We start from the raw sequence: 20,842 nt of genomic DNA, 5'->3' as shown, positions 1-20,842 counted from the left end.
TATATAGAAGAAAGTTAAAATATTAGAGAATGAATGTAAGAGAGAGATTAAATATTTATAAATATAAACATCAATCATGTAATTATGAAGACATTAGTAAATATTTTAGAGAATGAAAATTATCGGTTGAAGTGAAATTTTCTTGTCTCAAGAAAATTTCTTCTTGCTCCAAAACAACTTAGATCTCTCGGAGGATTTTCTTAGTTCGAGTAAAACTTTTTTTCTGTATAGAATTTTTAACATAAAATAAATTGGTAAATCGATAAATTAGCTTATTAATCGAAATATAAATAAAAAATTTATAAAATAGTTTTAATTTAATCACAACTTATAACTTACTAGAGACTGCGATAATAGAAGCATCATAAACTGGCCATCCTCCTAGTTGTTTCTTTCTTTTTTTTGAAATTTTTTCTCTCCATTCAACCAAGTATGAAATGTCTTCATCTACTTCAGCTTCCCATTCCTCTAACTTAAAATCCCGTATCCACTCAATTGGAATCCCAAGTGTGTAGGTTTGATTAAACTTGCCTCCAATCCAGCGAACAAGAGCATACATTTGACGATTGTTCTCGGCCATCGTTTGCATATATATTTAAAATAATTCCGTATTTTGGTTAAAATTTTCGTATGAAAATACTAATTATTCATAAAATATTTTGCCAGTCAATAAATAACCTGAGCTTATTTATATTTACACGATGTATCATAGCAACCGATAAACTTATAACCAATTTGAAGTTATTCAGTTTGTTTATAAATAAAAACTGTTTATAAATTCAACATATAATTATTCATGATTCCATATGTGAATGTCATAAAAAAATAAATGAAAAAATTTATTTAAACCATGAAAACCTTAAAATCAAAAGAAAAATCCCTTTAAAAAAAACGCGGCCCATACATGAAGTGTAATTTTTTTGGGAGCACTGAGAAAATAACTCCACGGACCAAGCGATGTGAAGAGATGTGAAGAGATGCGAAGAGATGTGAAGTATTTTAGGAGCTAATCACTTCTTTTAATTTAATAATAATGAAAACAGTTGTTACGTTCTGGCTCTAATTAAATTTAAATAAAAATTTTTAGAAATTTTTTTTTTGAAGTCTCGAATTATTTATTCGCCACAGTGGGCGAATAAACGGTTCGACACTTCTTATAATCATAATTAATTAATAAATTAATAAATCGTTACTTTGTTGGCGATATTATTTTTATTCACCGCCAACATTGTAACGGAAATCTCTTGCGATAAGAGAGTCGCCGTGGCTCGCGGATGGTCTAAACAGATGACGATGCATGAGACCCGGGCCACGACGATTCTCTCATAGGAAACCTGAGATGCAACGTTAACAGTTTTGATAATGTATTATACCAAGGAGCGACAGAATCAAGTCAGTCGATCACAAGATCTAGTAGAGCTAAGAACTCTACACAAATCCGCTGGCTTGATCCTGTCACTCGGACTTTAAGGCAAAATATATATATATATTAGGGTGGTCCTTATTTTGGAAATTTTCGAATTTTTATGCTCCCAGAGGCTAATGTGGTTCGAAATAAATAAAAAAAAATATCCTCAAAGTTTCAAATCTCTATCTCAATTTTAACCCGTGCCGCACAGCGATGTAAGTTTCCCATTTAAATAACACGGGGTTTTTGGCATTGAACGATTAAGTTTTTATTCCGGCTAAAGTAATTGTTCGAAAAATTTGAAACTCTGTAGACATTATCCTCATATTAGCAGCTACTCCTCAGAATTTTTACAGATTTTCAGCTACTATAATTTTGGGGGTACAGCATGATGAAAAAAAAGAAAAAAATTATTTTTTTTCATTTTTAGCTAAAGTTTTTTTCAAATAATATATCAAATCAGTCTACATCCTTATCAGAAGTTCTTACTTTTTTTCATTCTCGCACCTAAGTGGGTGAGCGGTATCTCTTTGTTGCACTAATACAGTAATCAGAAACTTTGCATTAGTGTGCAGTAAAGTATTCCTTAAAAGGATTTTTTAAATTTATTACGATCACCTCACAAACGGTTTCAATTACGGCAAAAAAAAATTGCCTTAAAGTTTGAGCTCTTAATTCCAACGGGACCACGTGTCGCAAATTTTGTTTTTGTGATTTTTTAAGTTCATTATACACTGGTCACAGAAATTAAGGGATAGAAAAAAAATTCGAAATTTTTAGGTGATTTTCAACATGCTGTAACTCGGTGAAAAATGGTCGTATGAAAAAACTAAAGAAAGCAAATTGTAGCCTCAAGTTTCTAGTTTTCAGATCTGGACCTCAAAATTTTTTATCATGTACGGTTTAGGAGTAATCATAAGAAAACCAACGAAAAAAAAATTTTCAAAATTTTTGCTGGTCTTTCAATACCTCTATTTTATGACCTTCAATTTGGCGGCCTGATAACGTCTTTACGACGATTTGGCGCCAAATTACCATTGATCAAAGCAAAAAAGTCCATCTTGGCTTTGATAATCAATAACTCCGGACGTATTGACCGTACAGAGAATGAAAGCAAGGTTTTCAAAACTGGAAAACATTCTTTATAAGGCAAAATTAGTGGCTTTCGATAAAAAAATTTTTATTAAAGCGATATTGGTAAGTAAAAAACAGGTCGAAATTCGCAAATTTAAGGATATTCGGAAATCTTGCTATAACATTGGATATAACGGATAAACAAAGGATATCTTCGACTTTTTTTCAACCTCAAAGTGTCCTGAAAAAACCCTAAAAAATTCCAAATCGCAGCGATTTTTCTTTCTTAGTGCCCCGAAGCTTTAAATTTATCGATTTTGTCCAAAATCACCATAATTGGTAGTTTCTCGGTTTTTGTTCATTTTTTCGATTTGAAAATGGTTTTTTTACCGATAATCTTCATTTCTTTGATCAAAAAGATCGATTATCTAAAAAAATTGAAAAAGAAAAAATTTTGAGAAACAATTTTTTTTTTTCAAAACTTAAAAAAACAAAATTTTTTTTTTGTTGTATCTGCAATGATTTATCATTGTCAAAAGAAATTCCTAAAATTTTTTTTACCGCTGTAACTGCATCTGCTTTAAATGTCAACTTAACAATCATACGCTTTGGGTAACTCTAACGCCGGCGGTAAATAAAATTTTAGGAATTTTTTTTGACAATGATGAATCATTGCAGATACAACAAAAAAAAAAATATTTTTTTTTTAAATTTTGAAAAAAAAAAATTTTTTTTCAAAATTTTTTTTTTTTCAATTTTTTTCGATAATCGATCTTTTTGATCAAAGAAATAAAGATTATCGGTAATAAAACCATTTTCAAATCGAAAAAATGAACAAAAACCGAGAAACTATCAATTATGGTGATTTTTGACAAAATCGATAAATTTAAAGCTTCGGGGGCCTAAGAAAGAAAAATCGCAGCGATTTGAAATTTTTTAGGGTTTTTTCAGGACACTTTGAGGTTGGAAAAAAGTCGAAGATATCCTTTGTTCATCCGTTATATCCAATGTTATAGCAAGATTTCCGAATATCCTTAAATTTGTGAATTTTGACCTGTTTTTTACCAAACAATATCGCTTTAAAAAAAAATTTTTTTATCAAATGCCACTAATTTTGCCCTATAGAGAATGTTTTCCAGTTTTCAAAACCCTGCTTCCATTCTCTGTACGACCAATACATCCGGAGTTATTGATTATCAAAGCCAAAATGGACTTTTTTGCTTTGATCAATGATAACTCGGCGCCAAATCGTCGTAGAGACTTTTTAAGGCCACCAAATTAAAGGGCATAAAATTTCCGAGAAAAGTCAGACAGTCGGATTATTCAAAAAAACTTATTGTCGCCCATAGAGGTATTGAAAGACCAGCAAAAATTTTGAAAATTTTTTTTTCGTTGGTTTTCTTATGATTACTCCGGAACCGTACATGATAAAAAATTTTGAGGTCCAGATCTGAAAACTAGAAACTTGAGGCTACAATTTGCTTTCTTTAGTTTTTTCATACGACCATTTCTCACCGAGTCGAGGCATGTTGAAAATCACCTCAAAATTTCGGATTTTTTTTCTATCCCTTAATTTCTGTGACCGGTGTATTTATTTATGAAAGAGATCTATTTTATTAATAATTTATTATAGTTAGAAAATTGTAAACAAATAATTATTTCGATATTATAATACACAAAACTATCAACCTTTTGTTTATCATTTATTGCTTAGAAGAAATAATAAACTTAAAGGTGACCAACTTATTTAAGCAAATATTGAAAGAAATTTAATTTATTGATAATATTTATCAACTGTTAAACTGAGACATAATATGATAAGTGGCATTGATATCCCGATCTCAGATATCAATTGAATGCATTATGTATTTTTGAAAAAGACACAGAGTCAAATAACATAAACAAAAATATTTCTTGATAAAATCACAAAAAAAATTTTGCGGTAACTTTCCCGTTAGAATTAAGAGCTTACACTTTAAGGGAATTATTTCTGTTGCGATTGAAAAAAAATGCTCCTGATTACCGTATTAGTGCAACGAAGATATGCCGTTCACCCACTTGGGTGCGAGAATGAAAAAAAGTAAGAATTTCTGAAAATGATGCAGAGTGATTTCATATGTTATTTAAAAAAAATTTTAGATAGAAATAGGAAAATTTTTTTTCTTTTTTTTTCATCATGCTGTACCCCCAAAATTATAGTAGCTGGAAATCTGTAAAAATTCTGAGGAGTATCTGCTAATATGAGGATAATGTCTACAGAGTTTCAAATTTTTCGAACAATTACTTTAGCCGGAATAAAAACTTAATCGTTCAATGCCAAAAACCCCGTGTTATTTAAATGGGAAACTTACATCGCTGTGCGGCACGGGTTAAAATTGAGATAGAGACCTGAAACTTTGAGGATATTTTTTTTCATTTATTTCGAACCGCATAAGCCTCTGGGAGCATAAAAATTCGAAAATGTCTAAAATAAGGACCACCCTAATATATATATATATATATATATATATATATATATATATATATATATATATATATATATATATATATATATATATATATATATATATATATGAATATCCGTATTTCTTCAAAATACATTTTCCTTTTTAACTTTGGGCGCCGCCACTGGCAGCCCAATATTAATACACACCTCATACTGGGCGCCGTCCTCGGCAGCCTAATATTCTCACCTGCTTTGGGCGCCGACACTGGCAGCCCAAGCACTTCCTTCCTGACTTCCAAAATTCATGCCGAGAAGCCGAAGGGCAGGTAAAAAGGCCCAATTACGTCGGGTTCTTCGTACGATCCATAAGGATCTCGGTCGTTCAGTTCACCAACGCCGCCGCCTAGAAATTGTTGCCGAGGAAGTTCTTCTCGATCCAGTGACGTTGGTTATTCCAAATTCGGGTATCGCGTTAAGTGAGGTTCGTGAGTTGTCGAGCTCTTGTGTCGTTGAGCCATCGAGCTCTTGTGTTGTTGAGCTGTCGAGCTCTTGTGGTGTGGTCCAACAGCTGGAGTCGCTCGTCCTTACGGAGGAACCGAGCCTTCAAAGCTCTTCCTGTCCGGAGGAGGATTCACGGGCGAACCCAGTCTTCTGGACTGGTATCAGTGAAGGTTGGCAGTTGGATCCGGTGGAGGTTCCATCCGTCCATCCACCCAGCGTGAGCATCCCTTTCCACGACCCTCGTTACGGGTACTATTCAGAGGCCTATTTCAAGGCCACCGGCCGAGACGAGTACGCACCAGCAGAGGCGAAGAAATTACGGAAGAAAGGGATTATTTGGGCCGACCTATGGGGCCCATAATCTCCACCATGGTAAGTCATTGAACTTTTTGCATAAAATAAAAGAAGGTCAACATCTGACGCACCTGGGGTCTATCGACACCCTAACGACGTCAACCTGGTATATTTAAAAAATATTCTGTCTCATATGTTGAGAAGCCAGATGAAACACAGTATAAAAAAACTGTTGACGCTTATATATATAATTCAAAATAATTATGTAAAATTATTCCTTAGGTAAAATCAGAACTCGGTGTATGATTCCGTTGGTAGTAAAAATAAAAATGACAGTAAATTAGTGAATAATGTAAGTAACAATTATAAATACGAGCTTTGGAAAAACAAAAGGAGTTAAAATAATTTTCAACGTGATGAACACCTATAAGAAATTATATTTAAAAGAATTTTGAGGATTGAAAGTCAAATTCTTTTAAATAAATTTAAATCTTTTTGTTTAATCAGGAAGTGTAATTAATCGTTATAGATTATATAATGAATTAAGAATTCTATTATATTTCATCTTTTGTAATTTTGTTGGATAGAACAAAATTATTGATTAGAGTATGAAAATCCTTCATCAACAACAAGAAAACTTTTATTTCGTTATATCGTTTCCATGTAGTCCAAAGATGAGCAATGTTCTTCTGATTTTTTAATCTTTTTAAATTTATGATTAGAATTCAATGGAACTCGAGAGAGATGTTATCGTGGAGAACAATTTTAATGAGTTATCAATGGAGCCCGTTGATGAGATGAATCTAAATACTGATTACTATGGATTGGGTTCTGCTAATATAATGATCAAACAGGTGATTAAACTGATGTTGTAAATACTTGTGGACGGATTTAAATTTTGTGTAATGCAAGCCTGATAAAAAAATTTTCTGTCAGATTATGATTCAAGAATTTAAATAGAAAATTGAAAATATCTGGTCCACCATTTGTCGGTCAAGTCGTTAAAGAGTTTACTCATTGCATGCTCAAGATCTGCTCAATATCCATTTTTCTACACGACTATATCATACGTCTTTGACAAATCTTGAGTAATCCATGAGTAAATATCTGCTGTAAATTTTATGGTACAAGTTTTCTGTAAAAAATACATAAAAAACTTATTCATTGGGTCCTAGCTGTCTCAGATATTTTCATTATTCTTGCGTACGATATTATAATCGACTCATACTGAATGCTTTACATAAGCTTTTGGCTAAAATATTTAGTAAAAGCCTCATACATACATTAGACTAAGCAAAGAATCGATTGTTTTTTTTAAATAAATTGAAAAAAGTATTCGGAGTACCAAAAAAAAAAAAAAAGTCATGAAAATTTTAGCCCTTAATATTAATATTGAGAGGTTGATCATCTCGATTATTGACTAATTTTTCTCTGCGCGTTTTCCATCCATAACTTTTCTCTGCACGTTTTCTACCCATAACTATAGGAAAAAATTTGATTAAATTTTTATTAGATTAACCGTTTCCTTATAATGATGCTTTGAACATTGATCTGATTTTACAACTTTATTTTTTAAATTAAGAATTTTGTCACTCATGTACAAGTCCGTATATAGTAAAAAAATGTACATATTTTTTGAGACAATGAAATGCTCTATAAAAAAGATCTAGTGTTTTTGCCTAAATTTATTTCTTAAAAAGTTATTTAAGCTCAATGTTAAAGTGGAAGTGAAATTTTAAGCTTGAATAACTTTTGGAATATATCTTTTTTACATAAGTGACTAAATTCTTAAGTTAAAAAATAAAATTGTACAATCAAATCGATGTTCAGAGCCATATGAAGAAACGGTTTATCTGAAATAAACTTTAATCAGGCCTTATTTGTTGAACATTTTGTTTCCAACAAAAATTTCTATAAATTATTTTGTTAACTACAATGGCTTAAAAGTTATGGGTGAAACACGCGCGGAGAAAAAAAATAAAAAATCACGATAATAAATCTCTTAATATTGATGTTAAGGGTTAAAATTTGCATTATATTTCCATTTTAGTACTCTGAATACTATTTTCAATATATTTTCCAAAACAAAATATCGATTTCTCTGACCTAGTTTAACGTATTTGATTAAAGATAAAAAATTCTTGAGCCAAGGAATTATTCTTGGTTTAATTAAATTTCTCTTGGTTCAAAAATTTTTTCGCTTGACTCAAGAAAATCATTTTCTTTAAAATTGTATTTTTCGTGCATGGATACTAGCAGTTGTTGATTTTTCACAAAAAAATTTTATATCAGGTTAACACAAGGATACTGCCAGATGAGATGTATAAATAATCTTGTTCAAGTCTATTTAATATTGTCTCTAATATGATTTCAATACGTGTCGGTACCGAATATTGCTTTCTAAAATTCTTACTTGGATAAAATTGACACATACATCTATTAATAATTTACATTAGTAGTTAAACAGGGAGGCTTTGGGCCCAGGAATCAAATCAGTACCCTACTTTACCGACCCAGGATAAGTACCTGATGTCAGCAATGTAGATTTGTTTTATCGACATTTGAGCCTGATGTTGGTAATGTAGATTTTATTTTATCGATATTTGGGAGCTTTTTTTATATTTATGGTAATGTAGATTTGTTTTATCGATATTTGGTACAGTTATCGGTAATGTAGATTTATTTTATCGATATTTGAGAACTTTTTCATTATTTATCGATATTTTTGGGGCCTTTTCTCTTATTAATGATAACGTAGATTTGGTTGGGGCTTGCTCATGATAATGCGGACTTGGTTGAGACCCAACCATGGTAATGCAGATTTGACTGGAACCTGATCATGGTAATGTAGATTTCCTTTGGGAGCCCATTTCCTCTTATCGATAAAAGAAGATTTTGGGACTTATCTGATAAATGTGGACTTTTTACTATATATCTTCGAATTTTGACAGTTCTAAGCAGGATTGGGAGGGGGACTTGGTTGGAGGTTGATCATTCCAGAATGTTCTCGAATTTTCTATGAGCACATTGGTGGGGGTTTATTTTTAATCCTGATTATTCTAAATTTTTTAACAGCTGTGAGAGGGTGGGTTATGGACAAAAATTCGAAAGTTTTTCTAAGAATATTTTTATTTATTAGAAGTAGGGGATTTAACGGTTGATCTAACCGGTTTTAAACCAATCATTTTTTACTTTGTATCCCCCAAATATTTTTTCGTAGAAATTCCCACAAAGAAAAAAATTTTTAAGTGGGGATCATCAATATAAAAACTTGAGTTTTTGTCATAATCCTCATAGTTATTTAGTGATTTGTTCTGTAAGAAGTGCACTATAAAGTTGTGTTTAACAGGTAAGATTTTCTAATTGTAAAAACTATTAAATATATTTCAAAATTTGACAATCTAAAATTTATATTTGGAATACTTGCTTAGCGAATAATGGATCTCTCAAAAGTAAATGAGGCTATCAAATTACCAGTATTTTTACCAACCAAAAAGCTGGCCGAATTGGAAAGAGATGGAGAATATCAAATAACCGCTTTCAAAAATGTCAATACCAAATTTAGATTAAGAGTAGTTGCAACTATTAACGAAGAATTCAATGTATTTTTACCAAAAAGGACGTCAGCATTGATAACGAAAAATCCTAATTACATCGAAGAGCTGCTCAACCCCATACCATATCATAAGCTTTACCTCACTTACTTCGGAGGTAAATATAATGACTTTGAAATGGCTTATCATGATTAATATGTTACCAGTCTTATCATTATTTCTAAATATTACGTGAATTAGATAGTTATTCTCATAGATAATTGGATCTTTTAAAACTTCTACTAATGTTGAAAATATACATTTTTTTTTATACTATCAAAAAAAATCTAAATGTACTTTTTACGAAAATGTATGTATAAATTATGAAATGAAAACAACATTAATTAAAGTATATATTTTTCTTTTAATCATTCAAAAGTCTTAATATATTTTACAAAAATGTATCTATTAATTAAGAATTAAAAAAATCTTTAAATTATTCACTATTTATTAATTGTTCTATTAAAATAATAAAAAAAAAAATGAAAAATAATAATGCATATTAATTATAAAAAAATTTCAAGAAATACCTGGTTGCAAAATACACTTAGCTTAATATAAAAAATAACTTACAATAATAATAATAATAATAATAATAATAATAATAATAATAATAATAATAACAATAAATGCCCACGGTGCATGTTGTGCGGCCAGCGGAGATTTTGATTACTCCGTGGCGCACCGTGGGCTAGATAGGTCAGCCCTTCATCTACTGACCTACTAAGCGCACAACAACCTTCGCATTGGGTCAACTCCCCAATGTGAAGTAAACTGAGTTCAAGACAATCCTGAACACAGAAGTGCTCCCCACAACCGGCCCTTCTCGGATGAGGGCTACCCACTAGCTGGGCGGAGCACCGAGATTCCGAACGATGACGACCTTGGCGAACAACGGACCGCATTTAGGTGGACGGAGGAATTACGAGCCGATCTCCTGATGTGCTATAATAATAGTGAACCGGAGCGGAGAGGCTATATGGCTAGGATGCATGCTCTCTGGAGCGATATGCACCCTAATCATAGCCATTTTTCACAACAACATCTGCGTGATTATGCCTCTCATCTCCGGCGAACACGAAGATCACTGTTAAATAACAGACGGCTATCTCACCGTCTGTCTTTTCCAGCACAGCTACATCAGGAGAGACGCCGTTCTTCCGAAGACGCCGACAATGATTTTGAAAGACGACAAGTATGTGTCTCTAAAAAGACACACTACCCCAAAGACCAACTTGACACGGAAAACCACGAGCTATCTCTTCGGATTCAGGAAGATTCTACTCTACTCACCATCAATCAAGCTGTCTATGATGCTGCTTCCTCACTCTTACCTCCGGCAAGAAATAATACTTCTTCTCCGGAGGCTAAGATGAGAGGTCGCATTGGGCAGCTTTCACTGAAGATTGATGATCTCCGGAAACATGTCTCCCGCATTCAGTGTGTTATTGAGTACGTAAATGCTCGTAAAGCGTTTACGCCTAAAGTCCGCCGTATTGCGGCTGGACTACGATATCAACATCACACACTGAATAAGGAGAATCTTCTTAACATCAAAGAAGGTTCTCTCAACAGGTTGCGGGCTCTGGTGACTGCTAAAAAGTCACTAGAGAAAAAGCTGAAGCGGCTTACCGATAACTCTTTGTTTCGGTTAAGTCCTTCACGCTTTCTGACACCTAAGACATCTGTTTCTGGCGATCCCCCATCTATCGAGCGAGTAGAAGCTTTCTGGTCCGAGTTGTATGGTGATCAACCAAACGTGAATCGTGACACTCCAGCTCTCAACGACTTCGAGGCATTTTGTCGCCACTATCGAAACGACAATGCTGATGAAGAGAGCCCTGAAGTCAGCGTGGAAGAAGTTCGTTTGGCTCTGAACAATGGTAAGAACTGGGCTGCTCCGGGTCCGGATGGCATTAACTTATTTTGGTGGAAGAAACTTACTTCTACCCATAGCCATCTGGCCCGGATATTTACAGCTTTTATCAGAGGCAACGAACCTATTCCGTGCTGGCTTGTAGAAGGGCGAACCGTGCTCATCCCCAAGAAAGGTGACTTGTCCGACCCAAAGAACTACAGGCCTATCACCTGTTTGAATGCAGTTTATAAGGTTTTCACAAAAATCTTGAACAATCGCATTCTGCAGGAGATAGATCCTGTATGGCAGCAGATATACGAACAGCGTGGCAGTAAAAGAGGCCTGTCAGGTTGCAAAGAGAATCTGTTAGTAGATCGATGTGTCATTCAAGACGCAGTCTACTATCAGCGCAACCTGTCCATGGCCTGGATTGACTACCGTAAGGCATTCGATTCAACATCTCATGAGCTCATTCTCTTTTTGCTCAAATGCCTTGGGGTCAATCGCGATACAGTGGGATGCATACAGCGTACGATGCAACTTTGGCGAACACGGTTCCACATTTCATGTGGCAACGACAAACGTGTGACGGAAGTTGTACAGTACAAGCGAGGTGTCTTCCAGGGAGATTCCCTGAGCCCGCTGCTGTTTTGCATCTCACTGCTGCCGATATCTGTTGCGCTACGCCGTACCCGTGGATACTCAGTGGGCCCACCAACTGATCGGAAATATTCGATCACCCACTTACTCTACATGGATGATCTGAAGGTATATGCTCCTGATGAGGAACACCTTCAGACAGCCTTAAATATCGTAGGGGAGTATACACGGGATGTCGGCATGGCCTTTGGGTTGGACAAGTGCGCGGTCGTTAATCTGGTGAGGGGTAAGTGCTCTGATTTGCGCGAAGATATCGAGTTAGTAGATGGGAGCGTCATTGACCATCTTGACGCCGGAGAGTCGTACAAATATCTAGGGATTGACGGGAGTCCTATGCAGGATGTCTCGAAAATCAAAACGACGCTCTGCAGCGAGTATGGACGGAGACTCCGGAAAATCTGGTCATCAGAACTTTCCGGAAAAAACAAAGTCTCTGCAACAAACATGCTTGCTGTCCCAGTACTACTCTACTCATTCGGTGTCCTTAAATGGACCCGAAAAGAGCTTAGAGATCTCGATATCAAGACACGCAAAGTCATGAATATCAATCGGAGCATGCACCCTAAATCCTCAGTCACCAGATTATACCTTTCCCGGCACATCGGAGGGAGAGGTCTACAGAGCTTGGAGTGTCTACACGATCGTTTGGTTTTGGGTTTAACATACGAAGTTGTCAATTTCACTGCAGATGAGGACGACTTCCTTATGCAGATTGTTCATAGTCATGAGAATCTGCAGAAGGGAGCGTTCTTATATAAGGCAGCAAAGTACGCGGCAAAATCCCTCGGTCTCGGAAGAGTAAACCCTCTTATTGAACTCCCTAAGGAGGAATTTAAGAGTGTCGTCAGGAATGCTGAGCAGCAAAAACTGCTCAGTACACACATGGACAAGTCCATGCACAGCGTGTTCTTCAAACACGTGCGTGACCATGGCTTGTCCACCCAGCTGACGTTTTCCTTCCTTAAGTCAGCTGGCCTGATGTCCGAGACCGAAGGATATATTTTTGCCTGCCAAGATGGTGTAATCAATACCCTCGAATACCGTGCGAAAGTACTCCAGATGCAGCTACCCGACACATCGTGTAGGGTATGTAAGCAACATCCTGAGACGCTTATGCATCTCTTGTCAGCATGTCCTGTGCTGGCAAGAAGTGCATACATCCAGCGTCATAATGCTGCTCTGCGAGTACTCTACTACCACCTTAGACATACGCACGGTATCGACAAAACACCAGTGCTGCCTTATCTGCCAGGAGATATTCCGCAAGTTGTTGAGAATGACCGTTGCCGCATTTATTGGAACGTGCCATTCGCAACAACGCGGAAAATAGATCACAACAAACCTGATATTGTGCTCTTCGATAAAACCGCTCGTGACATTTATGTCATTGAGTTTTCAGCTCCTGCTGAGTATAACATCACGGTTAAAGAAGAGCACAAACACGAGATATATCAGGATCTCCTGTTCGAAATTGGCAAACTTTACCCAGGTTACCGTGTCAAACTTGTCGTCCTCATTGTTGGCGTCCTAGGAGGGATGAAACAGTCGTTTGTGTCTGCACTAGCTAGAATACCAACTTGTTCAGCGCAAGTTGAGTTTCTGGCATCGCGGATGCAAAAGGCTGTTATTCTCGGGTCCCTCCGTCTCCTAAGGCAACGAAACTTGGCCTGCTGCGCATGCTAATCATCTTGTTGATGATGCATCGCAGCAGTAACGATTTGGCGCTCAGCTGAGGCCCTCGGTAGAGTCGGACTACCGGGGATAACCCCCTGAGCATTTAACTAAAAAGAAATAATAATAATAATAATAATAATAATAATAATAATAATAATAATAATATCTGCCAGGAGATATTCCGCAAGTTGTTGAGAATGACCGTTGCCGCATTTATTGGAACGTGCCATTCGCAACAACGCGGAAAATAGATCACAACAAACCTGATATTGTGCTCTTCGATAAAACCGCTCGTGACATTTATGTCATCGAGTTTTCAGCTCCTGCTGAGTATAACATCACGGTTAAAGAAGAGCACAAACACGAGATATATCAGGATCTCCTGTTCGAAATTGGCAAACTTCACCCAGGTTACCGTGTCAAACTTGTCGTCCTCATTGTTGGCGTCCTAGGAGGAATGAAACAGTCGTTTGTGTCTGCACTAGCTAGAATACCAACTTGTTCAGCGCAAGTTGAGTTTCTGGCATCGCGGATGCAAAAGGCTGTTATTCTCGGGTCCCTCCGTCTCCTAAGGCAACGAAACTTGGCCTGCTGCGCATGCTGATCATCTTGTTGATGAAGCATCGCAGCAGTTACGATTTGGCGCTCAGGTGAGGCCCTCGGTAGAGTCGGACTACCGGGGATAACCCCCTGAGCATTTACTTAAAAAAGAAATAATAATAATAATAATAATAATAATAATAATAATAATAATAATAATAATAATAATAATAATAATAATAATAATAATAATAATAATAATAATAATAATAATAATAATAATAATAATAATAATAATAATAATAATAATAATAATAATAATAATAATAATAATAATAAGTTGTACAGTACAAGCGAGGTGTCTTCCAGGGAGATTCCCTGAGCCCGCTGCTGTTTTGCATCTCACTGCTGCCGATATCTGTTGCGCTACGCCGTACCCGTGGATACTCAGTGGGCCCACCAACTGATCGGAAATATTCGATCACCCACTTACTCTACATGGATGATCTGAAGGTATATGCTCCTGATGAGGAACACCTTCAGACAGCCTTGAATATCGTAGGGGAGTATACACGGGATGTCGGCATGGCTTTTGGGTTGGACAAGTGCGCGGTCGTTAATCTGGTGAAGGGTAAGTGCTCTGATTTGCGCGAAGATATCGAGTTAGTAGATGGGAGCGTCATTGACCATCTTGACGCCGGAGAGTCGTACAAATATCTAGGGATTGACGGGAGTCCTATGCAGGACGTCTTGAAAATCAAAACGACTCTCTGCAGCGAGTATGGACGGAGACTCCGGAAAATCTGGTCATCAGAACTTTCCGGGAAAAACAAAGTCTCTGCAACTAACATGCTTGCTGTCCCAGTACTACTCTACTCTTTCGGTGTCCTTAAATGGACCCGAAAAGAGCTTAGAGATCTCGATATCAAGACACGCAAAGTCATGAATATCAATCGGAGCATGCACCCTAAGTCCTCAGTCACCAGATTATACCTTTCCCGGCACATCGGAGGGAGAGGTCTACAGAGCTTGGAGTGTCTACACGATCGTTTGGTTTTGGGTCTAACATACGAAGTTGTCAATTTCACAGCAGATGAGAACGACTTCCTTATGCAGATTGTTCATAGTCATGAGAATCTGCAGAAGGGAACGTTCTTATATAAGGCAGCAAGGTACGCGGCAAAATCCCTCGGTCTCGGAAGAGTAAACCCTCTTATTGAACTCCCTAAGGAGGAATTTAAGAGTGTCGTCACGAATGCTGAGCAGCAAAAACTGCTCAGTACACACATGGACAAGTCCATGCACAGCGTGTTCTTTAAACACGTGCGTGACCATGGCTTGTCCACCCAGCTGACGTTTTCCTTCCTTAAGTCAGCTGGCCTGATGTCCGAGGCCGAAGGATATATTTTTGCCTGCCAAGATGATGTATTCAATACCCTCGAATACCGTGCGAAAGTACTCCAGATGCAGCTACCCGACACATCGTGTAAGGTGTGTAAGCAACATTCTGAGACGCTTATGCATCTCTTGTCAGCATGTCCTGTGCTGGCAAGAAGTGCATACATCCAGCGTCATAATGCTGCTCTGCGAGTACTTTACTACCACCTTAGACATACGCACGGTATCGATAAAACACCAGTGCTGCCCTATCTGCCAGGAGATATTCCGCAAGTTGTTGAGAATGACCGTTGCCGTATTTATTGGAACGTGGCATTCGCAACAACGCGGAAAATAGATCACAACAAACCTGATATTGTGCTCTTCGATAAAACCACTCGTGACATTTATGTCATTGAGTTCTCAGCACCTGCTGAGTATAACATCACGGTTAAAGAAGAGCACAAACACGAGATATATCAGGATCTCCTGTTCGAAATTGGCAAACTTCACCCAGGTTACCGTGTCAAACTTGTCGTCCTCATTGTTGGCGTCCTTGGAGGGATGAAACAGTCTTTTGTATCTGCATTGGCTAGAATACCAACTTGTTCAACGCAAGTTGAGCTTCTGGCATCGAGGATGCAAAAGGCTGTTATTCTCGGGTCCCTCCGTCTCCTAAGGCAACGAAACTTGGCCTGCTGCGCATGCTGATCATCTTGTTGATGAAGCATCGCAGCAGTAACGATTTGGCGCTCAGGTGAGGCCCTCGGTAGAGTCGGACTACCGGGGATAACCCCCTGAGCATTTAACTTAAAAAAATAATAATAATAATAATAATAAAAATTTATGAAATAAAAACAACATTAATTAAAGTATATATTTTTCTTTTATTCATTCAAAAGTCTTAATATATTTTACAAACAAAATGTATCTATAAATTAAGAATTAAAAAAATCTTTAAATTATTCAATATTTATTAATTGTTCTATTAAAATAATAAAAAAAAAAAAAATGAAAAATAATAATGCATATTAATTATAAAAAAATTTCAAGAAATACCTGGTTGCAAAATATACTTAGCCTAATATAAAAAAAAAAAACTTACAATAATAATAATAATAACAATAATAATAATAAAAAAAATTTGTGAAATAAAAACAACATTAATTAAAGTATATATTTTTCTTTTATTCATTCAAAAGTCTTAATATATTTTACAGAAAAAATGTATCTATAAATTAAAAATTAAAAAAATCTTTAAATTATTCAATATTTATTAATTGTTCTATTAAAATATTAAAAAAAAAAAAAATAATAATGCATAATAATTATAAAAAAATTTCAAGAAATGCTTGGTTGCAAAATATACTTAGCTTAATATAAAAAATAACTTACAATAATAATAATAATAATAATAATAATAATAATAATTGAAAAAAATCATAATAATAATATATATATATATATATATATATGGGTCATTCCACCAAATAAAATTATTTTTACGGGGCGACCCTCGTCGATTTGGTTCAAACTTTGTAGAGTCGTTCTATATATTAAAAAAAAAATTCTCTGAAAATTTGAGCCTTTTATATGCAGCTGTTTCAAAGTTATGATTTTTTGAATTTTTTAAAAATTTTTGTTTTCAACTTTTTCATTAATTTTTTTAAAGGAAAAAATTTTTTTTTAAAAATGAGCACATAACAGTTTTTCGTAGGAAAAATTCTCAGCTTTCCAATAAAAATATCTATTTTTCATTTTATGTTACAAAAGACTTTTTAAAATTCGATTAAAGACGAAAAAACGATTTTTATGACTGTGCGGCGCTTGATACATCTAATTTGATATTTTTTTCTGAAAGCTGAGACTTTTTCTCACAAAATATGTGATTTTCACGATGTGCATATTTTTTGTTTGAACAAAATCAATAATTATTTAAATACAAGTCATTGATTTTATAGTTTTAACAAACTGTAATAGTTGATTGTGTGGCAAGAGATGAAACAAAACGATGTCAGAAGAAAGTAAAGTAGGCTGCCCGAGCCGTACGCAAAAGCTGACAATAACTGCAATCTGAAGTCGTGTTTCATCTAGTTTTACACACTATATTTTTCATGATTACCTGCATTGAAAATTATTATCAGTGTCAGCAGCCAGTTAGAATCAAGTTATATTAAACCCAATGGTGTGATCAACCATTAGTGTACGCCTAACTTATGCTTTGCAATTTATAGTTAAACAGAAACCATAAATACTATTTATTATGCACACAAATTTTTATAAAACTTGATTACAAAGTCAGAACTGTCATTAACGCAGATGACATCAATAGTCTGAAATCACTATTGAACACAACACAAGAATCAAAGTTCAAATTACTAATTCCTAGACTTGAACCATTGATGCTGGTATCATGAAAAATAGTTTTATAATTTTTGTTTTCAGAGCTTTACTGCAGATACATACCCGAAAACATATCCTCACACCGCAAGTTAATACATCCGGGCTATTCAAAATTTTACCAGCGTTGATTTCACTGTTATAACCATCCCTTATTAAAATAAACGACTTAAAACGATTGAAAAAAAAATTTTAAATACTTTTTAAGGCTTTTGAATACTTTGAATACTTTTGAATCACCCTTTTTATGGACATTTAACATTACAAACCGTTTCGAATCGTTTGATTTAATCAGGGAATGATGACTTTTTTTAGAAAATAAATGTTTTGAACGTACAATACTTTGAGTCATAAACGGTGAAAGAAACACAAGCAGTGCACCCTATCTCACTTATTGTTGATAGCTTAGGATATATATGGTAAAAATGTATCATCATCCTCAGAAAAAATAAGAATTAACGTTTTTTAATCATAGAGAGTTTATATTTTATTTAATTTTGTTCAAACAAAAAATATGCACATCGTGAAAATCACATATTTTGTGAGAAAAAGTCTCAGCTTTCAGAAAAAAATATCAAATTAGATGTATCAAGCGCCGCACAGTCATAAAAATCGTTTTTTCGTCTTTAATGGAATTTTAAAAGGTCTTTTGTAACATAAAATGAAAAATAGATATTTTTATTGGAAAGCTGAGAATTTTTCCTACGAAAAACTGTTATGTGCTCATTTTTAAAAAAAAATTTTTTCCTTTAAAAAAATTAATGAAAAAGTTGAAAACAAAAATTTTTAAAAAATTCAAAAAATCATAACTTTGAAACAGCTGCATATCAAAGGCTCAAATTTTCAGAGAATTTTTTTTTTAATATATAGAACGACTCTACAAAGTTTAAACCAAATCGACGAGGGTCACCCCGTAAAAATAATTTTATTTGGTGGAATGACCCATATATATAATCATATTAGTAATTAAAAATCATTTTCCATACTATCATCAAACATATTGAAAAAATTGTTTTGCACGAAATGTTGATTGTGATAATAATAATAGCGCCCATTATCATCATAATATTGCTGTTGTTGTTGTTGTTGTTGCTGTTGTTGCTGCTGTTGTTGTTGAAAATGCTGATGATCGTTGTTGTTTTCATAGCGATGTTGAGGTTGTTGCTGGTATGATTCTGGTGGAGCTGGTACCCACACCGATTCATTTGGATGATTGTAATAAATATTATTATTATCAACCCATGGCATCAGTGGTTGTAGTGGTAAATATGTCGGTGGTGGAGAAGGTGGCGGCGGCAAATATGATAGCTGCTGTGATGATGGTGCCGGTGGTAAATATGATGACCATTCTGAAGGTGGTGGTAACAAATATGGTGGCTGCTGTGACGATGGTTGTGGTAAATATGCTGGCGGTGATGATGATAATGATGGTTGTGGATACGATGGGTATGGTGATGATGATGATGATGACAATGATGGTGCCAATGATGGTGGTGCATGTGATGTGCTTGATGATGGATGTGACTGTGAAAATGATGCATATAATGACGATGATGATGATGGCTGTGACAGTGATGGTGACGGTAAATACGACGATGTTGATGGGGCGTACATTGTTTGTGGTAGCGGGTGAATTGGAAACAATGACGAGTATGAAGGTGGTGGAGAATATGGTGGAGGTGGTGATGGTGTTCTTGACGGAAAGTCATCAATATCTTCATCATTGTCCTCATCTTCATCATCATCATCCTCATCCTCATCATAATCATTATCAATGATAATGTCATCATCATCATCAATGGTGATGACTTCAATGTTCTCATCCACCGTCATTAGCTCCTCACCAGGTCTTGAAAAATTAACTATTTCACCTGGCCATCCTTCGACACTGGCTGCAAATCTTATGCAGCGAGCTGTAATGCCATCGAGGTAGAAATAATTTGGATCGTGAGCGATTTGCTGTAGGTCCGCATGCAAAATTTCTTCGTCATCATTGTCAGTCACCATAAAATAACACCAGACATTCGCTCCCAATTTAAGCAGCCTGGTCTTCTGGTCGTCAATTAAATAAATAATCTCTGACCAATCTTCACCAGACTCTATATGTCGCCAAACTTGACCCATGATCGTTTGCCATAGTATGGCCAACCCATATTTTTCCACCCACTTTAATGGTATGTAGCATGAATCATTAAAAATCTGAAAAAAAAAAAAAAAGGAAATACACCGATAAGTTCAAATGTATGCTATAAATTGAACTAAATAAAAAAAAAATAATAATAATAATAATATTGTACTTACATTTTCGATATCCATTTTTTGGTTCTCTTTTAATACGACTTCTGATTAAAGACGTTTACGTATTCACAAACTTACACACACACACAATGTATGATTATTACTTCAAATAATAAAAAATTTTTATCGGATAGATATGAAAAAATCTATGCTCGAACACAATGTCAGCAAAATTAAAGGTTCGAGTATTTTCACAAGATGCTTTGTAATGAGCTCTGCAGTGTTTGTAGCCGATATTTATATGGTCAGTAGCAAATAACAAAATTTCAGCCAGCCTACTCCATTAGGGCAATAACCTATCACTTAAATTTTTGACTAGAAAATGGGTGGAGCATCAGTTTCTTAACTATTTTCTAAGTAAGGCCCATAATCCGCCCTCGCCATAAACGTACATTGAAAATCCCTCAGAAGGTGGCAAAATTTTGACCATCCCATCTCATTAGGACAATGCCCTATTGCCAAATTTTGGCCATGAAAATGGGTGGAGCAACAGTTTTCTTATCCATATCTAAGTAGAGTTCCAGCCCACGCTATACACTTGTATATTACATACCTGTAAGAAGGGTTGTCTTATACATTTTAGTATACATCTTATCAACCCCTACCATGTACTCATAAGTACTATTCCTAGGAGGTGTATGTCTTATGTTTTCCGAAAAATATTTTTAACCCTACTACATAAACTTAAAATTAAAAAAATGTCTATAGCTATTTTAATA

At 35.1% G+C, this 20,842-nt stretch overlaps 2 protein-coding genes across 3 annotated transcripts in view; one reads left to right on the top strand and one right to left on the bottom strand.

The window, feature by feature from the left end:
* The window catches only part of LOC130672386 (synapsin), a 513,694-nt gene that overhangs the window by 169,301 nt on the left and 323,551 nt on the right, over positions 1-20,842 (top strand). The gene's annotated exons all lie outside the window — the stretch shown is intronic.
* Positions 18,792-20,141, bottom strand: LOC130671918 (uncharacterized). Its single transcript, XM_057476057.1, has 4 exons — positions 20,127-20,141; positions 19,635-20,024; positions 18,919-19,574; positions 18,792-18,810 (listed from the first exon to the last, which is right to left on the bottom strand). The coding sequence occupies exons 1-4, from the start codon at positions 20,139-20,141 to the stop codon at positions 18,792-18,794; spliced, it is 1,080 nt and encodes a 359-aa protein (XP_057332040.1).

Source organism: Microplitis mediator, chromosome 7, assembly GCF_029852145.1.
Source record: "Microplitis mediator isolate UGA2020A chromosome 7, iyMicMedi2.1, whole genome shotgun sequence".
Lineage (NCBI taxonomy): Eukaryota > Metazoa > Arthropoda > Insecta > Hymenoptera > Braconidae > Microplitis > Microplitis mediator.
The sequence above is the reverse complement of the archived record's forward strand: the minus strand, read 5'-3'. Positions and strand labels throughout refer to the sequence as shown.

What these genes read in the sequence shown, in the direction of transcription:
- LOC130671918 (XM_057476057.1), bottom strand. An exon ending in CGGTGGATGAGAACATTGAA is followed by an intron (nt 19,575 to 19,634) that starts GTCATCACCATT and finishes GATGAGGATGAG; the next exon opens with GATGATGATGATGAAGATGA.